This window comes from Neomonachus schauinslandi, chromosome 8, assembly GCF_002201575.2.
Source record: "Neomonachus schauinslandi chromosome 8, ASM220157v2, whole genome shotgun sequence".
In the NCBI taxonomy this organism is placed as follows: domain Eukaryota; kingdom Metazoa; phylum Chordata; class Mammalia; order Carnivora; family Phocidae; genus Neomonachus; species Neomonachus schauinslandi.
This window is the reverse complement of record NC_058410.1, coordinates 97,189,750-97,211,727: the sequence shown is the minus strand read 5'-3', so window position 1 is coordinate 97,211,727 and position 21,978 is coordinate 97,189,750. Positions and strand designations below refer to the sequence as shown.

Genomic DNA, 21,978 nt, shown 5'->3' with positions numbered 1-21,978 from the left:
TGGTATTTGGTCAAGATGAGAGCAGTAGCTGATCGTTGCAACGGGGCAGGAACACAGATGTTGCCTTTTGGTTCACACTGTTTGGAAAATTGGTGGGGATTTTGACTCCAGGTAGAGATGGTTGGTGAGAATGATAATAAAACAGTTGTAGGATCAGGGGACGTTTGGTTGCTGGGCATAGGAAGTAGGAGGCGTGAGATGGCTGACTTCAAGCATTTGAGAGGCCGTCCTGTAGAAGAGAAGTCGATTTGTTACTGCATCTTCTAGTTCAGACAGCTGCAAGGAAAGGATATAAATGAAATATTGGTTACCAGTTAGTCTGGGCTGCTTAGTGAAGGGATGAGTGCCCCGTGACTTGAAGTGTTCAAGGAGAGGCAGCAAGACCACTTGCCAGTAATACTGTTAAGGAGACTCCTCAGTTGGAGGGAGAGCTATCGGTTCAATTCAGGGTGCCCTGTGGAGAATGTCAGTGCCTCTCCTGCCGGTGAGGACAGGTGGAAACCCTCTGCGGACAGTGTTAGTAGCTTATTGACGACGCTAAATAAGGAGCTTACGAATCTGTTAGTTCTCCTGCCCTGCTCTGTGACAACACGCAAGGCAAGTTAATTTTTTCAACATTTTCCTTTCTCCAGCTTTACGTCTCCTTTAAGAGAGAGGCCATTTTCTGATTTTCCTGGGGACAGTGTCCCCATGCCAGCCTCTCTCAGTAGATAATGAAGGATATCTGCTCTCTAGGTTCCTTCCTTGAATTATAGTTGAATATGAGAATCCAAAAGATTGAGGATTTCCTTCATTCAGTGGGGACATTGAGGAAGCTGTGGTCACCCCATTCCTCTCTTCCATGGCCTGTGGGCACCACCAGAAAATCCACTCTTCCTGCCCTCAGTTCTTCATGTGGCGTTTCAGAGGTTTCCATTTTATTCTGCACACCTAGAACCACTTCATTACAGAAGCCTTCACCAAGCCACTTTCACTCCCAGGTGATAGAATAAACCACACTTTATTTTTTGTTTTTAGTGAGGATGATTCTTGGAGTAAGATGAAAGTCTCTGTCCTTTGTACACAAAACATTTCCTGTTCTCAAAGATCTGTCAAGAGCTAGCTGTTTGTTTTTCTGTAAAGTTTCTGGCTTTGATACGATTTTTTTATGTAGTGACTTTTAAAATGATTTGTTTCTAATTGCTGACTGTTTTTGATGTTCTGATAAAATTAACACTCCACCTTTAGTGATCTAAATGAGAAAGATGTGGTTTCATAATGTGAAAAGCCAAGTGAGGAAAAAAAAATAACTATTTAAGACAAAAAAGAACAGATAAGAGATACCAAGTGATGATTAGGAAGACAGTTGTAACTAATGAGTTGAAATAATGCTTTTACAGGAAAACTAAAGAAACTGTCGATCTTGAAGGTGGATCAGAACAGACTCACACAGTTGCCTGAAGCAGTTGGGGACTGTGAAAGCCTCACTGAATTAGTTCTTACAGAAAACCGGCTCCTGGTGAGTGTGGGCTGCACATTCAAATGGATACGTATAGTGTGGTTTCTGTATCATAGAGACTTACTAGGGTAGAGTCTACTTACTCATAATTGGGGTGGACTATGTGGAAATTTTCTTACGTTACATCTAAAAACATGGACTTCAAAGCAAATGCAGGACATAAAGATGAGTGGCTTTTAACCTGCTTACGTGAAGAGAGTGGTAGTTAGGATCCGCTGACAGAGGTCTCCAGTGAGGGATGGGGATGAGCCACCATCCGTGGATGTGCTGATGCCTCTGCCCTGGTGTCCGAGGACCGCCGGAGGAAACCTTCTCTCAGGGTTCTTCGAACAAATGGAAAGAGACAGAGAGAGAAGGGGAGAAAATGGTGTTTGGCTGCGAAAAGCCTTGGTGGGACTGGGGGGATGAGTGCTCTTTGTGGGGCTGAGCGTGGAATTGAGATCTTACCCCACCCTAGAAATTAGGGGTGTCGGTAGCTGCAGGTATCCCACACTTGGCCCGGGCTTCCCCATCCTCCCAATGGTGAAGCTTTGGCATCAGCCACCTGGGGGGGAGGGGTGTTATCAGGATGACTGCAGATCTCTGTTGCCGCTCCCTTCCGGCTGCTCTCTCTGCTTTCGTCAGGCTCTCACTGATCACTCCATCCTCTCCTTCTCCTCTCTTCGTTGTCTTCTAGCAGCTATGTTTGCTTCACCGTACTTTCCTACCTTTCTCTGTCACTGTATTTCCTACCCTACTCTCCCTGCTCCTTTTTCCTCTTCTCTTTTCTCCTTTCTTCATAAAAACAGTAAGCAGTGCTCTTGAGGTGGAGAGAGCAGAAAGACAGCACGAGTGGGTAGGACACAGAGCTGGTGCTGGAGCCCAGCCACATCTCTCCTCAGGTAGCTCGGGCAGCCTCCTCTGGTGGGTGTAGTGGAAGTGCCCCAGTCTTCTGATGCTCGTTTATGGTTTTAGGCTTACAGGTAGTTATCGTGACAGCTATAAACATAACATTCGCCCCTGGCTTCCAGCAGAGCGCTGAAGCTCTCCCCTCCACCAGGGCCCCACCTGGTTCCTAGAGTGCTCTGCACGCCCCACCTCCCAGCCCTGCTCATCTTGCTCCTGTCCCCATGCCGCCTGCCCTTCCCCCAGCCTCACAGCACCCCTGCTCAGGATTCTGGTCCCGCCAGCCTTCTGGCTTCCGGGTCATCCAAGCCATTCTCCCAGTGTGTTCTCCAAGGTTCAGGCAATGAAGGGATGAATCTTGAGGTGAAAATTCTTCCTTAGATTGAAGAGCGTTACTTCTTTACTACGTGTTTCTCTGTTTCCAGGTCTGTGCCTTTGACTTCATTTCATTGAAACATACTCTGGTTTTAACAAAAATGCAAAATACTTAATTCTGCATCTTCCAAATGAGCTGTGACCTATCCGATATTCAGAAAGAACTATTATGTCTCTTGCTGGATGAGATTATATTCTTTAAATCCTTGAAAAGATCTGTTTTACTGTGAGTCATGTTAAAAAAAATGTATTAAATTAATAATTAAAATGTTGCTTTAACAGACTTTACCTAAGAGCATTGGAAAACTTAAGAAGTTGAGCAACTTGAATGCAGACAGAAATAAATTAGTGTCTTTACCAAAAGAGGTATGTGCTTTAAAAAAACAATAATAATTATAAAGAAATAATAGCACGCAAGGGATCATAATGTTACATGTTTTAAAAGACTTACTGTGGTGCTTTTTAAATGTTATGTACTCTCATTTGTGAGCATAGAAATGGTTGGAGGAGTTATATCAAAGAATGATCATCAGTAACATTAAAGAGAATAGGTGGGTCCAGATGACTATGAGCATTGTTGAGAAAGCTGAATTGATAGGATTTTAAGTGGGAGAAAGAGAGTTTGACATTTCTGGCCTGACATATAGAGAACCATTGACAAAAATAGGTAATTTGAGAGTTTAGCAGAGGAAATGGATAATGTTGGGTCTAACGGAGTTTAATGTGAAATTAAACTGCTTCCTAAGCCTTTGGAATTATAAAAGTGGACTTGATGCAACCCTTTTCGTGGGCAGAGATCGAGACCTGGCAGTGTTCATGTTTGGGAGAGAGTGAATGAACTCCTCACAAAGGCGTTCACATAGAGGGAGGTGAATGGGCAGCTGTAGCCAGATTCTTAGGAATTTTGTGTGTGTGTGTGTATGTGTGTATGTGTGTGTGTGTGTGTGTGTCGATGATCCCACCAGGAGAAGAGACCATCACCATGCATTGTGGGAAGTAGTTGTGCAGACACAGAGGCACTTCAGTTCTGGCAAAGGAATTGGCTGAAAACAAGGGGACTCAGAGCAGATTTAACAAGGATGCCTATGTAATGTTTAACAAGAAAGCTTACCTTCTATTTGGAACTAGGGGAACTGGGAGATGGGTAGTGATTTTTTTGTTAACTGTTAGCCTGAAACTCAGTTTAGCCACCTTTCTTCCCCCCATCAAATGTTGGTGAGCCCCGTCCCCTTTGTTAGGCCTCACATGAAAAGGTGTGATATCGTGTGAGATGATCCCTGGCCAGGCGCAGTGTCCTTCCTATCTCTGTTTTTACCCTTTCTTACATCTCTCTTGGGATAATTTTATTTTATTTTTTTATTTATTATTACTATTTTTTATTTCTTTTGGGTTAATTTTAGAACTACCATCCCACCAGCCAGAACTGTGTGTTCTTACTTTCCTATGGCCTTTCTCCGGATGTCTGAGCTTTGCTTGGTTTCTCTTTCTCTTTCCTCATCTTGGTGCTATACCCTCTGGGTCCCAGTCTTCTGCCTGGGCAAGACAGCTGACATTCCTGAAGGGACGCATAGAGGGTATTTGTCATAAATGTGGCCATATTCTGACCCATCCTTACTCTGAGCACTGGCACTTAAAACTGTTCCCTACAGAAAGACTTCAGTACACCTCCGCTAAACTGGGACACAAGTAAGAGATTCTGCTAATTAGAACATGTTGGTTTTGGTCTCACAGTGATAAACCAAAACATAGAGCTGATATTCTGAATATTGACTTTACTGTTGTTGAATGGGTAGCAGACTGGACACGTAGACACGTGCACAGGGAAGTAGGGAAGATTTCTTACTTTCTTTCTAGATGCCACGTACCGTACTCGGCGCTGTTGTGTTTAACTCCCTAAATCCTCACAGCGGCTTTTGAGGTCGTAAGGGAGAGTTCCTCATTTTCCAGATGAGGAAGCTGAGGCCAGTGGAAAGCCCTCCATAGCAGGCCTCACCTAGCTAGCAGTCAGTAGAATGGGCTCCAGAGATGTGTCCCCTCAGCCTGCTCACTGTTCTTCCACCGGCCAAGGAAAGCATGGCCGCTCAGGTCATACAGATTCAGTCCAGCCTTTTCACATGTGGCCCTGAGGTAAGATAGGACCTTAAGTTGGTAAAGAGAGGTCACACTATCTTTAGCTTGGACGTGTTCGAAAATTAATACTTTTCAGGAACATTTTCAAGGTTAGTGCCGAAGAGAGCACTTGGGAGTTGAATGTCCATCCCCACTAAGTTTCCCCAGCTAGCCCGTCTTCCCCATCCCCCTCTTCTGATTCTCTAGCAAAGGAATACCTCCTAGGCACAACTTTAACATTTTATTTGTGTAAAATTATTGCCATCATGTTAGCATCTGTCCTCTTTACATTTTAAGAGAATGAAACTTGTACTCAGGGTCCAGAGGGATATGCCCACCACATGCTGTGTCCGTGCAAATTTATTTTATTAGAACAGCATTTCATGATGTGGAAAGTGAATGTGGTGTGAAAATAGTTCTAGCTTTGAAGCATTCTAGCTAGCTGTCACGTGTTATCCGCTCTCTATGAAATTGTGATTGGTTTTCTGGCAGGTAGAGTTTGATGATAGAGTCTGTGCCCTTTCCTGCAGCGGTGAGAGAAAGCAGGGAATGTGCTGAGGTTTTTAGGAACTGGCTCTCTTCTAGCACACCTTCACTGCTACTCATGCGCACTCACCTCCTAGGGTAGGGAAACGCCCTGAGCCCATGTCCCTAATTCCGCTGTGGGTTGCAGTGTGGTGACCCCGGAGAAATGGCTGCTGAGTGCTTGCTGTTGACTGTCGGGGCTGAGCAGCCAGACCACCCCAGGCCTCCTGACCCCCAAGGGTGTCGTGGTGGTCTGCGCCGCATTGCCGTGCCATGAGTCTCTGTGCACCGAGTGAGTGTGGCAGGCCCTGGGACCGCACGTGTGTGTGTGTGTGTGGGTGGGTGTAGAATCGGGGCAGCGGGGCTGGACCTAGGCGACTATGTGTGTGTGCACTTGCTCTGCCTCCAAGCTTGATACCATCACATCCTGTACTTTCCTTGTTGGATTCTGCACTTGCAAAACTCTACTACTCTCTCGAACAATTAAGTTGCATGCATGACACATCTAAACTGACACGCTGATTCAATATATATGCCAAAGATCCATAATTGTATTAATTGCGATTGGGTCTGGTGTGCCATGTAGTTCTTCCTATTTTTTGGCTTTCTTTAATTTGATACTATTGTATATCATGTTTTAGAGCACAGCTCCTTAGTCTCTGGCAGCATATATTTGTTTTTGTTTTTTTTCCCAAATGAGGGGAAAATGTACTGTGTGGGTCACAATAATAGATTCTGTTTGTGTTTTGTGGTGTTATTTGTAGCAAACATTTGCAAATCAATGAATGTCTCTTGTTTTCTTAATTGTTAGCTGCTTGGAAATTTAGAAAAGTCGGGTAAACTTGTTATCTTGTAAGTATTGTTCAGACCACAGTTGCATCTCTAACTTCCATTTTGCTTCTGAAATGCATGAAGATTTCAAATCGGCTGACTGCTTTGTGTGTTCCTCATTGTAAAATATTGGACATTTTCCTCTAAACTCAGTTTGTTTTTTTTTTTAAATGACCGCATGGCCTGGAACCTTATTTTGTTACGTGTTTGTCAGATTTGTTCAGATTGTTCTCTCTCAAAAGAATGCTTTTCTGTGAATTATATTTTAAGTTATTCAGAAATTCCGAAAGGCATAACGTGGCAGCTCATCTGTCTTCACTAAATTCCGGTTTGTCAGCACAATTCTCTCTCCAATGGAAAGGCTAGATTTGCTTTATTTGCTACATGTGGCATGCTTCTGATTTTTCAAGCAACTTATTTGTGTCTTTTATTTCTCATCCTGTCATGTAAGTGTGTATGCTTCTGGGGGAAAGAAGGCTCCCCAAAAAACTTAACCTTTTTGGTGGAGGGAAGAATTAAGAAGAGACTGCGTTCTGTGATGCGTGGATAGAGAGGGAGTTGGTTTTTGTGTGATTGTGAGTATGATGAAGGAGAGCCAGCAACTTCATAATATTCCCCAGCCAAATCTTACCTTTGAACAACCTGCACCATCTAAAGAGTTTCTGGCTGGAAGAAATTGAGCATGTGTCCAAGTTTAGAGTCCAGTCTTTTGTCTCCATTAAGTCAAAGTGAAAGTGATCTTGACTCCATCACACTTATCCAGTCAAAAGATAGGATTTGCAGATCATTTATCAAAGCTTGTTTTTGTTTTAAATCAGCACTCTGTAAACGTTAAGTACCCATAAATATTGTGATTTTCAGAAGTGTCTGTGGTGATAGAGAATTCGTTTTATGGATAGCTTTCTGTCTTATTACAATTTAGTGTAAGCTTCCATCATATTCTAAAATGGATTATTGATAAAAGAGATAAGATAAAACCTAAAAATACTAGAATAAAATATAGTTGGCCATTGGATTTCAAAATGGAGAAGGCATTCCCAAACTTGAAAGAGGAAACAAGTCCTAAAAAAAAACCAGTTGGTAGATTTGTCTATATGAAAATTAGATTTCTGGTCTTCAAGAAGGTAAAGACAGCCTGGGGGCCAGGGTCTTACAACATTACAGACCAAGAGGTCTCTCCTCATTCTACTCGAAATCCTTCCCGTTCATTGAGAAAAAGATGTTCCCATGAGTGGACAAAAATTAAAGCAAAGAACCCACCACAATAAACAGTAAGTGATTTAGAGAAGAAAAAATAGAAATGGCTACCAATGTGAAAAAATTTTAGTCCCATCAGTATTCACAGAAATGTTAATAGAAGCTTTTTGACCTATCAAATTGTCAAGATTAAAAAAAAAAAATGATACCAGATGTTGGCGAGGGCACAGGAAAATGCATAGATAATATGGAAGTATAAATTATTACGTCTTCTGGAAGGGAACACATATTGAAGGATCCTTTGAAAGTGTTCATACCCTTTGATTCTGCAATGCCACTTCTAGGGCTTTGTCCTAGGAACACAGTTGTGGTACACATGAAAACCATGCACAAGAGTATTTCTCATGTATATGTAGGGGCAGCTAACAGGTACACATACAGGGGCAGCTCACACACGCCAGGTACTGCGCTTTCCTGCATCTTCGTGTCTAATCTTCACAACAGTCCTGTGAGGTGTAGTAAGTCGTTATCAACATCCAAGAGTCCTGGAAACCCAGACTCAGCTGAAGTAACTTGCCCAAGATTACACAGGAAAGACATGGTAGAACCAACTATCAGCATCTAATGGGGGAGATTTGTGAAGTGATCTGCGAGACGTCTGTAGAATGAAATAGTTATGTGGTCAATAAAAGTCCTTTTAGAAACATAATGATGTGGGAGGACGTTCCTGGTGTTATGTGTAAACAGAAGTGCTGAAGATCATAGTGTTGGTCCTAATTTCATCAAAGTGTGTATGTATATATATAATCACAAGTGCATGGCAATAATACCGGAGGATTGTACTTCAGAATGTTAATACCAATTATCCCTTTGGGGTAGGATTGGTCTGAGTTTTTTCCTTGTGCCTTTATGTGTGTGTATATATGGTTTTTATTTTCCAGTCAGCGTAACTTTTTTATAATTAGAAATGAAGAATGCCGTAGCTGTTAGTGGATATTTTGATGTCAGGGGCCCAACAAATTCAGGAAATCCCAAAGCCACATGATTTCCAAAATATTTATGAAACAGGAACATTCGAATAATATGCCACGGATGATGATGGGCAAGGCAAAAAACAGTCTTTGGTTTCTAAAATTACTCACCATATTATTACAGCTCAAATTGTGTTTTGACCAGATTTCACTTATTGTACGTTTTCCTTTCTGCCAGTGAAATGTGGGTTCCATTCTGTTACATATAGAGTATTAAAAGGCAGATAGTGAAGGAAAAATGAAAGTTTCTTCACACTTGGGGCAGGTGTTCAGAAAGTGGAATATAGGTAGACAAGGATGACTAATACAGGCTTTCTCTTTGGATCACTGACAGTGATTATCGCCTCTTGAGTAATGTCACCTGCAGGCAATTAATACTTAGCACAGCTGACCCGACTAAGGGTTTGCTCAATGACCTGCAGATCCCATCTCCTCAAGATGGGTTAAATCAGGTCCAAACAGTGAAGGAAGGTATCGTCTGGAATTAAGAGACACAAACCAGCAAAACAAAGATTCTCAGCTACATTCTGTAGTTCTCCAAGTCCAACCCTTTGTATTCTGGGAAGGTGCTATTATGTGGTTTAAGGAAGTTTAAAAATACCAGCTTCCTACGTAGATGGTAATAAGTTATTTAAACAGTGACTCTGCTTCCCAGAATTTCTAAGTGATACAGGCATTTTATCCTGATGATCACTAAGGACGCTGTAAACTCTACCTCCTGAACCCGAGAGAGAAAACAAATACACATGAACCATATGTATACTAGAATACTGAGCTCACACCAGTGCTTCACTAGCAGTGAAGTCACAGTGTATTTATCCCTAGTATTTTCCACAGTGACATTTTGTCATTTTGTCACTGTGATGCATTGCCGGGGAGAGATTTTTAAGAAGGTCAGGTGTGTTCTGGGAGGAGCTCACCAGGGTCAGCACACTTCCAACAACACAGCAGGCACGCAAGTGTTGACTGCACTGGTCTTTTGGATCCGGGACTTGGACTTCTTGAAAAGACAGTAACTGTCACATTGGTTTGCCAGCCACATTCATTAGGCCAGGTTCTATGATAGGTTCTAAATTGTGTTTGTGGTTTCATTTAATTTGATCCCGATTGTTACTTTTGGTTAAAGTAACATAGTCTAACACACAAAACACAGGACGGAGCCTTAGTTCCAGCCCAGGTCTTCGTGATCCCAGAGCATCCTACTCCAGTGCGCCACATTCCTCTCTGATGTCTATGAAGAACTATACCTTTTGAGTTATGGTTTTTACTGCTTAATAATCCTCTCCGAAAGCCAAAGGCTCGTGCCATGACTTCCTGGCTGATTTGGAAAGAGGTGTCTGTTTGTGCACTGTTCTGCCTGGGACAGTGCGTGCCTCTGAGGGTGATAAAGGCGTCCCGGCACACTGAGCAATAACACTCGCTCTTTGTTGGCATTGTTTCATTGTTTTCTGAAACCCTTCGACAATAGAGATCAGGAGGTCACTCTGCCTGCTGTGACAACCCAGAGTGCCTACGAGGCTCTTGAATACAATTGCTTTCCACCCCTTGAGGTCTCAGATGGGTTTGAGATTAGAATGGGAAAGGAAAAAGAAAAAATAAATAAATGAGACTATAAACACAGTAGACAGCTCACACATTCCATTGGGAGTTCACATTATTCCCGCCCCCTCAAAAGACTTAAGGGGTGTTTACTTGTCCAGAACTTTTATTGCTCCAACAACTGTTAGAACCCTCTCTGACCCATTTTAATGAGTTAATTGATTTTTTGATAGATAGTATATGTACATGATACAGATTGAAAATGTTCACATGGTATAGTATTAGGGCCCCAAAACAGATATCCTACAGGTGGCTGGAGCAGTGGACAGCTTCATGACAGAGTGCCCCCAGTTATGATGCAGTTTCAGCTCTATACACACTCCAGTACCTTATTTTGCCACTGTGAGGGTTGTGTATGTGCATAACTGCTTTGCCTCTCTGGAGTACAGATAAATCTTACGTCTTTATAGCCAGGCCGGGATGATAAGGTTAATGTGAGGTCCAGCCTCAGCCACGTGCTGACCTGGAAGACCTCCCACGTGGCACACAGACCCACCACTGAGCCCAGAGCCCATTGCACATGGAGCAGGGTCATGGGGGGTTCCCCTCCATGAGGAGCTTGGGGATTTCTTCCCATGAATAGATCTTTGTTGGGATCATCTCAGTTTATCAGAGAAAATCTAATCATGTCGATCCTCTTTTGATTCCTTCCATAATATTCCTGGGCATCTGAGTAAAACTGATGATTCCCTTCCTCGAGAGGGAAGAATGCCAAGCCCCTCAAAGATCCTGTTGTATATCTCTTTTAGGGCATGATTTTGGGGCCCTATGTTTATAAAACCTAAGAGAGGCCTCTCATGATTCTTAATACAAAAAAGAAGAGTTTTGTAGTTTTCATTTCTACACGTAGAAGCAGATATTAACTTCAAGTAGCAGTCTTTCACTAGTAAATAAATAAACATAAGCGTATAAACATATCTAAATGAGAAGAGTTGGTAGGTAGGTAGGATGGGTACTGTACTTGCCAAGCACCCTGGTTTTATGGACATGTACAAGTTAAACAGCTCAGTGTATAGATCATAATTACAAAAGAAATGCAGAGAGCAGTGTATCAGTATGGACTGTGGGGTTTGGGGAAGACTCAATGGTGTAGAGGATGTTTAGCTACTTTGGGACAGTTGGTAAGATTTAGAAAGACAGAAAAAAGAAGAGCATTTCTATAAGACACAGTGGGACCAAAATGTTATATTTTAGAGGGCAGTGAATACACCAGTTTTACTGGGATCGGAAATGTGAATACTGAGAAATCATGGGGACAATCTAAAAGCCTTTCTACATATCTGGGTGTTTTCCATTTTAGACAAACGTTAGTTCATGTTTTCTTTTATGTTTATTTTTCTTTTACATCCATTATGGGTAAGTACTCTGGTTAAATACCTGATCTCAAGTCTTTATGTTAACTCCTAAGGGAAGACATAATATAAGATTGTTCATGAAGGTAATGTTCATAATTATGTAGCATAATTTTTATTTCATAAAAAGCCAAATGTTCGTAATTATGTAGCAATTTCATAAATATGCATTCTGCTTTTTTAAGGTACATACATATATTAAACACATGTATACATAGAAGAGGGCATGGGATGTACTTAGATATCATTAAAGATGCAAGTCTCCTGCCTCTCCTCAAGTGGGAAGCTGTGGAGTATTTTTCCATGTGTCAGAGAGACATCAATAGGTTCCTTCATGAGCCTTTTCTTGCAATCACTCTGGGTCAGGATAGTTAGTACAGGAAGAATGTAGTACTGTATGGAGTCCTGCAGAATGTTGTGTCTGAGATTGAGTTATTTTTCCACCCCCTTGATTCAGCTTTCCTGACCATAGAAACCATGGCCAGTTTGTTCAAGAGAATGGTTCAGTTCTTTTGTGCTTATGTTCTTTTTTGAAGACCAGGCTCATACAAAGCTCAATTACCTTTGAATCACTTACTAAATAAATAAATAGTAATCAAATTTGGTGTGGATGTCGATATTGATATGTTTCTACCAGCATTAAATTTACCAGATTAATGTGTGTATTTACCACATTCAGTTTTTGCTAAAATATTGTTGATTTTGCATTTGTGAAAGGAAAATAAATAATGAATTTACCAAGTTAAGTTGTGAATGACCAAAAGCAATTAAAAGATGTATGGGGGAAAATTAATGTACTGTATTGTCTATTTGATATCCTTTTTTTCCTTTTTTTGTTTTTTGAAATGAACTGAGACACTGGGAACACTGGATTTAATATAATGGGCAAGTCTTCAAAGGGGTGTGCATGTATCATTGTTGGCCTTATTTTTGAAACTTAGAATTCTTAATCCACCAAATAATATTTATCTGGACCTGGGTAGCTTAGTTAGTATTTAAAAGATATAGTTGCTATTTGAATAGCAGTAGAAAATGACTTGCTTTCAGAATGAGATTTTTCAACTGTACTGTTTATTTTCTTGATTTAATTTAGAATATGTACATTTAATGTATTGTAGAGATTTTTATGAACTTACTGGACTACTTAATGTTTATATGATTTAAATTCAAAATAGTTGGCCTCAGTGAAACTTAAAATCATGTGGTATCATTTTATGTGTTCTTTTCATGCCATTTGACAAACAAGATACCCACCACCATCTTCCACAAAAACCTGGAAAAAAGATGTATTTTCTTTCTCATTGTAGATTGGAGGGTGCTGCAGCCTCACTGTGTTCTGTGTGCGTGACAATAGACTAACTCGGATACCTGCAGAGGTGTCTCAGGCCACAGAGCTTCATGTCCTGGATGTGGCGGGGAACAGGTAAGCATGTTCTGGTTTGCCTTTTTTGAGAAAAAGAGCCAGATGTTCATCCACTCCAACCTTTGTCATGTGTCTTTGCCATCTTGCCTTTGCTCCATCTTATAGAATATGTACCAATTAGTCGAATGACCCAGAGCCCAGAAAGTTGTTAATCTGAGAGCAGGAGGGATGGATCTGGATGGGGGAGTAGAAGAGGTCAAGGACGGCCTGAGTGCGGGGCACTTTGAAGTTTAAGTGGACGCTTCTATAGAAATGCTTCCCAGAACAGCATACAGTGATGTAAGGGAAACAGCGCTGCCTGAGAACTGGGATACTTAGGTTTTCCCTTAACTTTGATAGCTTTTGTAAGTCATCGTGAGCCTCTGGGTTTCCTCATCTGAAGGATGAGCTTGAATGAGTTTGAACTAGATTTTAACCAGGAGTCTTGATGTGGTCTGCTGGTGATTCTGAACCCCTTGAAACTGTAAACAAAATTATATTCAGGGACATTTTTCTGGCCAAAGGATCCCCAGCTAATGTCAGAATCACCAAGTGGTCATAATCAAAGTGAAGAGCTACCTGACTGGTATTCCCCAAGGTCACAGCAGTGCCATTTCTCATGTTCTGAGGTCAGAGGTCATAGTAGACTGCTCCCTGGTTTTGAAATATTCCTTCTCTTCACCTGTGCAGACTGTGGATTTGTTTCAGCCAGTCTGAACTAATTTCGTCACCTCAGATCGCATATGCACTTTCTTTCCCCTGAGCCTAGCTCAGCTACTCTTTCTGCCTGGGACCCTCTTCTCTGACCCCCACTTTTATCTCTCATCACTCCTGTTTTCATTTCCTCCGGGGAGCTTTCTTTGCGTGGAGCCTGCTCCTTTGAATTCCCCCTGACAGAGCACTCACAGCACCGTGAGATAATCGCCAGCGTACGCGTGTGTGACCGTCTAAACCTAAGGGTGCGCGGAGTCAGGTGTTGCGTCTGGGCCGCTCTACCGTTTATCCCTGCACAGTGCCTGGCACATGATAGAAGCCTGGTAAATATTTGTCGCCCAAAGGAAAATGTTAAAAATGTTAGTTTTGCAGAGTGAATAGTAAGTAGGCTACTGGGAAATGCCTTGTATCACAGGCTGTATCACCAAAGGAATTTAAAAAATGCTTTCGAGTGTTACATAGATAGGAGAAAAAGTGCTCAGACAGGGGAAGACGATCAATGACTTTAAATGAGAGAGAGTAGCAGCAGTCAGAAGAGTGTTTGGGGGACTGTGTGCTAAGTGCTGATTAACTGGTCCCTTAGGTCGGGCACAAGCCACCATTTCTCATTCTGGCTAATGGATTTAGGTAGTGGTGCTAATAAATAGCAGGACTCAGCAGGCCTCAGGGAACGCCCACCATTTTCAAGCGAAGGCTTTCAGGACATCTTGATAGATTCTTGAACCACTGACTGGATACCGGAAACTCAGGGTTAATTTGAGTTGAGCGTTGACTTTTTGCTGGACGGAGTCTCACATGAAGCATAGAGCTTGGGAAGGGTGGTTCTTTCCTAAACTCCAGCAGTAGAAACTCAGTGACTCCAAACCTTCCCAGATTCTTGCCACACCTGTGAGCATGAAATTGCATCACTAATTCTTGAGCCTGAAAACTGTTTTTCACGTGAGTGAAGCCTCCAATCTTTAGTTCTCAGAAGGGAAAGTTAAATTTTTATTATGCTTGGGCTGGGGTGGAGAAAACCCCATTAAAAAGTAGAGTTACATAGCTGTCATCTGAGTCAGTTAAATGTGTCACATGTATATTCAGATTCATAACCAAATTTTAAACCTATTAAAATATTTAATTACTACTTATTTAAAGTATTAGTATAGAAACTAATAAAAAAAAAGGCTACGATGTCAGCTTTTTAGCTTCAGAAATGTTATACCATGGGAAATCATACCACATACAAGAGAAGTTTTTGCCTCTTCTCTCAAGCATATAAAAATAGCAAATGACACAGACTATATGTTAGTTTCCACAAATTTTCTTTGACAAGTTTGATAGGGTAACTATAAAATGTCACTTGGAAACTAAGTATCAAATCTTGTGGTACAGTAACAGAGAAGATGTCTTTTATCAGCAGCTACCCATGGACACAGAATCCATTTCCTTAATTCTTACTCTTTCCCTTAGGAATATTCACCCACTACACAACATCTAGTATTTGAGGATCTTTGAGGAAGAGTAGTACCGAATACTAGAAACAGTGACTACCAATGGGGAAATAGGTCGTACCTTTGAATTTTATAACCCAAAAAATTAGATCTAAAAATATTAAAACATATTACCTCACAGCTGTTAGAGTGGATGTTGTCAAAAAGACAAGAGATAACAAGTGTTAGTAAGGATGTGGAGACAGGGGAACCCCTGTGCCCTGCTGGTGGGAAGCACAGCCACTAGAGAAAACAGTATGGAGGTTCCTCAAAAAATTAAAAATATAACTGTCATATGCTATAGTGATCCCACTTCTGGTATATAGCCAAAGGAAATGAAAACAGGATATTGAAGAGGGATCTGCATTCCCATGTTCACTGCAGCATTGCTTTGGTCCTTGTACCATTCACAGTAGCCAAGATATGGAAACAACCTAAACATCATCAGCAGATGGATGAATGGATAAAGAAGATGTGGTGTGATATATATAATGGAATATTATTCAGCCATAAGAAAGAAAAAAGCCATGTTATTTATGACAATATGGATGGACCTTGAGGGCATTATGCTAAGTGAAATAAGTCATACAGAAAAAGACAAATCCTATCTGATCTCACATGTGAAATCTAAAGAAGTCAAATTCCTAGAAATAGAGAGTAGAATGGTGGTCACCAGGGGCTAAGCGTAGGGGAGATAGGGAGGTACTGATCAGTGGGTACAAATTCCCAGTTATAAGATGAATAAGTTCTGGGGACTTGATGTATATCATGGTGACTGTAGTTAACAATACCACCTTATGTCCTTGAAAGTTGCCGAGTGAATAGATCTTTGAATGGTCTCGACACACACATACACACACACACAAAAAGTGGTGATTATATGACTGGATGGAGGTGTTAACTGACTCTACTGTGGTAGTCACTTAGGAATATATATATATAATATATATATATAACACTTAAAGTTACACAATATTACATGGCAATTACAGCTCAGTAAAACTGAGAAAAAATATTAAAAGACAAAACACAACATGGCAGCGTAGCTATACTGTGGAATAGTAAGCAGTTAAAGAGTGAGATAATTTTTCTGTGTAGTGACACAGGAGGCCCATGGTACCAAATAAAAAGAACAGCTCTTGGACAGTACATAGCACTCTCATTTTTGTTTTTGCCTTTAAAACAACAGATCTATGCAGTACAACAAAACATTAATAATAGTTCCCCTAGAGGCAGAGTGGAGGCTTGAGGTTACAGGGGGTTTTCCGTTTCGATATTTTGGTATTACGTAAATTTTCCACCGCTTATGTTTTCTCTGTCTTTAAACAGTTTTGAAAACTTTGCTTAAAACTCAAAATTTTAGTAGGAGGTAAAAATTCTAGTAGGAGGTAGGAGGTAAAACTAAAAATTCCAGTAGGAGGTAAAAACATTCAGTTGTAAGAAGCATGCAACTCTAGGTTAAGTCAGTATTGCATTGATCAGTTGGCCATGTGTAGTTGTTAAATAAATTTGACAGTACGGTCACTACAGCAGTGCAGAGGTGGGGAAGGTCACCTCAGGTTAGTTGGTCAGGGATTTAACTGGAAATGAGAGGCTTGGCTCATGGTGTGGTTATTCATTTGCTTTAGTCCTTGTGCCTTTGATGTAAATAGTAACCACAGGCTTTTTATTTTGAGGGGATGTGGTCCTTTATAAAACAGGGAGATGTGAGATGTGTACAAATAGGACTGTGATTTCTTGTGTTGATTCTGCAGTGTACAGAAGGTACCAGAATAAACCAAAAATGTATTTTTAACTCCTCTGAAAAGCAGGAATATATATATATATATGTACACACACACATACACACACACTTTTATCTGGGATGGTTCACCCAAGAGAAACAGAGGAGTGTGTTTATGTGTCTTTTCTGCCCCAGGTAGCAGTGAATCAGTGGGCGTTAGCTTAGACTGCAGAATCTCCGTATACAGACTGGGCAGGGAACAGAGCACTTTTGTTTTCTTTTTTTGTCTTTGACACTACTGGAGCACCCCTCCATGGGACACTTAGTCAACAAACTCATGTGTGGTATGTGCTCGTTTGGCAACCACCATGTTCAAGCTGGCCCTCTGATTCTTTACAGGGAAACTGGTGTTCTAGACAAGTTACTAATCTTATATGGCTTGGTTGAATGTGATTACAAGATCTGTTGTTGTAGAGTCTAGTAATTTATTTTAACTTTTACCGTATGATTTATCATCCTTAGAACCTGTTATTTATTACTGGTGCTCTGTTTAGCCCTTTATTTATGCCTTTGCTTTAGCACTTAGCTGCAAAGCCAGTTATTCTGAGAAGGTATGATGACTATGTTTGAGTACTTGTGTTTTGTGCCTATTTTCGAATCTTAATATTTTTTTCTTTAAGCTCTCATGATTAAGAAATCTAGAGATACTGACTGTAAATATCTTGTGTAAGACCCTGAAAATTTCAAAAGAATTATCCCTTTGTTCAATAAAATGAAAAAGAGTTTTAAAGTACTGGAAGCTTTCACAGTGTGTTAGGATACTCTTTTAAAAAAATCCCTGTCACCAGGTCTGGCAAATGTCTTTAACTTCCTTGCATTTGAGTAAATGTGTGACAGCCTTTGGGCAGAGGCAGGAATAATTTGTTGTATAAGCATAAGAGATTTCACTTTCTATTCGCTCAAAGACCCAACACCTCAGAATAGGAAGTGGAGCTGTAAAGCCTCTGCTTCCTCAGATCCCTTGGGCGTCCTATCACTGAACTCGGTAGATTCTGGGATTTAAAAATACATATTTCTCACTCAGTTTGGCCCTTAAGAGCAAAGTATTAGAGTGTATAATACACAGAGACTTTTCAAGGGTACTTTAACATATGGAAATCTCATGGGTGCATTGACTTTAAAACCTAACTCCCACGTAAGGTACGATTCCACTGACTCAGTACTGCACCCAGCACATATGTGTGGGATGGACCAGCCTTTGCCGGACTAACTGTTAGGAAAAGAAAATATTTTGTCATCTCCATAACTTGTATATTGGAAGTATTTTGTAAGACATATTAATTTGTTCTTGTGAAAAGTTTAATAATGCATTTGTTGTTAACACTCTCCATGCACTCTTTTGATAATTTTTACTTCATTTATTAAGGTAACAACATTCTGTGCTTACATTTTATTTAGATTAGTTTAGTAATATTGGAGTACAACTTCTCTTCATATCCCTACATAGAGTTCGAAGTAGTTTTCCATAAGCCTGCCCATTCAGAATGGCATCTATGTCTGATAATGCAGTATTGATCTCTCGGTAAGATGTATAGGTAGACCTCCCACATGTGTTAAACTGGAAATAGGTGTGCAAGTTCATAAAAGAAAGAGCCCCAGCAATACATGCTGCCGTATGATTTCTTACGGAATTCATGGGCCAGGGATTTCTTTTCAGAAAATGTGCCTCATCTTGTGGCTCACAGAATGCAGTGAGCTCATTACTGTCCAGCTTGTGAAGTCACTGCTGAGATTGTAATTTAATGCACATGGAGCCATCTTTAGAGTAAAAATACTTGATCAAATACAACCTTAGTTTCATTAAACCTTAAATTCCTGGTATCTGCAGAGGTTTGGTTGTTTTCACAGTGCATTAGTAGACTTGTATAAAGCATTGGTTTTTACTAAAGCAGTCTTTTCACCCCAAGCCCTGTTGGCATTTTGGGCCAGGTACTTCTTTGTTGTGGAGGCTGTCCTATGCATTATAGGATGTTTAGCAACATCCCTGGCCTCTACCCACTAGATGCCAACAGCACCGCCCAAAAATGTGTACAGACATTGCCAGATGTCCCTGGGGCAGAAGCGCCCCTGGTTAAGAACCACTGCACTAAAGTAATCTTTGGCAAGTACGCACTATATATGATTCCCAGTGCTGGTCTTTGCTAAATAGGGTTAAATGGGTGCAGCCACTCTGTCAGACACGTGTGCGAACATTAATATAAAATTAATCTTTAGGTGTCACATTATAGTTTTTAAAGCTTTAATATATACGATCTCATTTGAAACTGAAACAATGTGAAATGGACATTAATTATCACATAGGAGTCTGGGGAAGTGGGAGCTTCTAGAAACTAGAAGATATAAGTTTAACATGGATACCTAAAATAATCTCCTTAGAGAAAGAAAATGCAGTGCAGGAAGAAAATGTTTTAATCTTTATTATAACTGCCACTTAAACTCTTTAGCACCCTAGGCATCTCCTTCCGTTCTTCCTCATTTGCCAAGTGCTACTGAAAACATGTCATTGTCAGGGAGGCTTTTGCCATTGACTCAGTAAGAACTCCTGCTTTTGGGTCCTTCCACAGTCACACTGGCTTCTTTTCCTCTTTAAATCGAAACCTCCTAATGTTTTGCCCTGTGGCCAGAGGTGCTGATGAGAGAGATGACAGCAGAAGAGGGAAGCACAGTGACAGACTGAGGAGTGTGCTCACAAAGAGTACACCAAGGATTTTATTATAAACATAACATCCTGTTCCATGTTGAATCCATGAGGTTCTTTTTAATGTTTTTTTCTATCTGTATTGATAGGGATTGATGTAATTATAAAATCTGAGACCTTGATGTCTCCTTTTGTTTTAAATTAGGCTGTTACATCTGCCTTTATCCCTGACCGCCTTGAAGCTGAAGGCTTTGTGGTTGTCTGACAATCAATCTCAGCCCCTGCTCACATTCCAGACGGACACAGACCACACCACAGGAGAGAAGATTTTGACCTGTGTCTTGCTTCCTCAGCTGCCTTCTGAACCTACTTGCCAAGGTGAAATTAAGAACAATACTCACATGGCTATGAGAATTAGTAGGAGCTAATAACTATCCATAAGACCTCTTACTCCCACGTGTGTCTGTAACTTGTCTAATGTGCCCCTAGCCCGGGTGAGGTCACTCTGGGTGTCCTCTGGGAAGGTTCGTTCCCCTGCACCTTCGAAGAAAAAGTACCCCTCACACCTGCTTATCATACCTGAAATTTCCTTAAACAGCCTTTTGGGTTTGAATTATCACCAAGGCTGAAAGTACAAATACTCTTTAAAAAGTTGACAGAGTCCCTTAAAATCCAAACTGGTGGTTTAGAGGATTAGTATTGAACACCACTGACAAACAGTTTTTGTTTTTTTTTAAGATTTAATTTATTTATTTATTTTAGAGAGATAGAACACGAGTGGGAGGGGCAAAGGGAGAGGGAGAGAGATCTCAAGCCGACTCCACACTGAGCGCAGAGCCTGACCAGGACTTGATCTCACTACCCTGAAATAATGACCCGAGCTGAAATCAAGAGTCAGTGTTTAACTGACTGAGCCACCCAGGCGCCCCCACTGACAAATAGTTTTTAAGCCAATCTGTTATTTTAAGTCATTGTATCTTTGTTTTGTAAATTATGTGTGGTTTTAAAAAATATTTGCACTAACATCAAATTGCCATTATAAATCTTTTGCTGAGAGCTGGTTTTGATAGAAGAGAACTAGAGTGCTCTGGGAGAATGGGAGTCCCCTAGGTGGAAAGGCCCCAAAACCCTCTTGCCAATTTCAGCCTTGTTAGAGGAGCTTTTAAGACCCCAAGGGGAAAACAGCAGAATGTGTTACTAAGGAAAGTACTAGTGTCCAACATGTGCAGCCCCATCACTGTCATGTGAAAGGTTTTTTATTTTTTTTCTTTTGTTTTTAAGAAGGCTCCATGCTCAACGTGGAGCCCAACCTGGGGCCTGAACTCACGACCCTGAGATCAAAACCTGAGCTGAGATCAAGAATCGGATGCTTAACCCACTGAGCCACCCAGGCACCCCTCATGAGAAAGTTTTTACAGTTAGTGTATAGAAAAGAATTGTGAAAAAGGATTCTATAAATTATGATGACATTCTGTAATGAGATACTAAACATTAACTTAGCAGATATTTTATATGATCTCAAATAGAATTATGCATCATTGAAAAGAAAGGGTGACCCTGTCCCAGATTTTTTTCTTTTTGTTTTAAATTTTTTGAAGTACTGCATAGCAGTTACTAGTCACACAAACCCGAGTTCCCAGCTGATGTGGTCTTTGCCATGACAGAGAACCTGCCTCGCTGTGGGGCACTGGAGTGCTTGGTAAATGATGTCCCGGACGAGGCCTGGAATGAGCGTGCGGTGAACAGAGTCAGTGCAATCCGATTTCTGGAAGATGAAAGAGATGAAGAAGACAATGAGACGGTATGGAAATGGAGATTGTTGGCCTCCCTGAAAATTCAAAATTTAAAACCTTTCCAAGATCAGGAGTGGCACCTAATAAGGATTTCTGTTAATTTCAAATTGTTCTCTGCTTTGCCTTTAGCATATAAGAATTTTTTTAGAAGACAAAATTAGGTATTTCTAGGTACTGATTCACCAAATGTATATAAAGCAAATGGAACTTTTGGGTTTTTTTCTTGAATAGTTTATACTCTTATTCTTTATTTGTGATAGTATCCCTTCTTGGCTCCACAAAACTGATTGGGAATTTGTTCTGTTTTTGTTGTTCTTGGTGAATGAAGTCTCTTTCCCACCACCATTTAGAGGTGTACCATGATGACTCCATTCACACTTCACAGTGTGACTTGGCTTGCCTTCTGTGGAGCTGTGCTTCTCTCTCTCCTTTATGTAATCATTCTCTTCACCCTCAGGCGGAGTGCTTGCCATCTTAGTTGGGCTAATTTACAAGTTTTCATCCAAAAATCAGGAATAGATTTGAAAGTACTACTTAGCCTTACTCTAATTTCTAAGCACATACCCACACTTTAAAAAATGTCTCTCGGCCTGCCGAGGTCTCCAGGAGTCCGTGACAACTCTTGAAATATTACTACAAGTTGACTTGGGTGTCTTAAACTCCTAGTGCTGAGATTTTCATAAGCGGAGCTTAGAGGGAGTACCTGCAGCCCCCAAAGCAAAAGACTGCCTGTGGTCTTTGTTATTCCAGCTGTCACCAAATGGGATTTTATGT

The 21,978-nt window shown here is 40.9% G+C and overlaps 1 protein-coding gene across 2 annotated transcripts in view; it reads left to right on the top strand.

Moving 5' to 3' along the window:
- LRRC1 (leucine rich repeat containing 1) overlaps positions 1-21,978 on the top strand; it is a 128,263-nt gene that overhangs the window by 103,729 nt on the left and 2,556 nt on the right. For both annotated transcript variants that reach the window (XM_021691890.2, XM_021691891.2), the window contains exons 9-13: positions 1,380-1,498; positions 3,041-3,124; positions 12,710-12,825; positions 19,617-19,789; positions 21,076-21,212. In XM_021691890.2, coding sequence (XP_021547565.1) covers positions 1,380-1,498; positions 3,041-3,124; positions 12,710-12,825; positions 19,617-19,789; positions 21,076-21,212 — 629 coding nt within the window. The remainder of the gene's footprint in view (positions 1-1,379; positions 1,499-3,040; positions 3,125-12,709; positions 12,826-19,616; positions 19,790-21,075; positions 21,213-21,978) is intronic.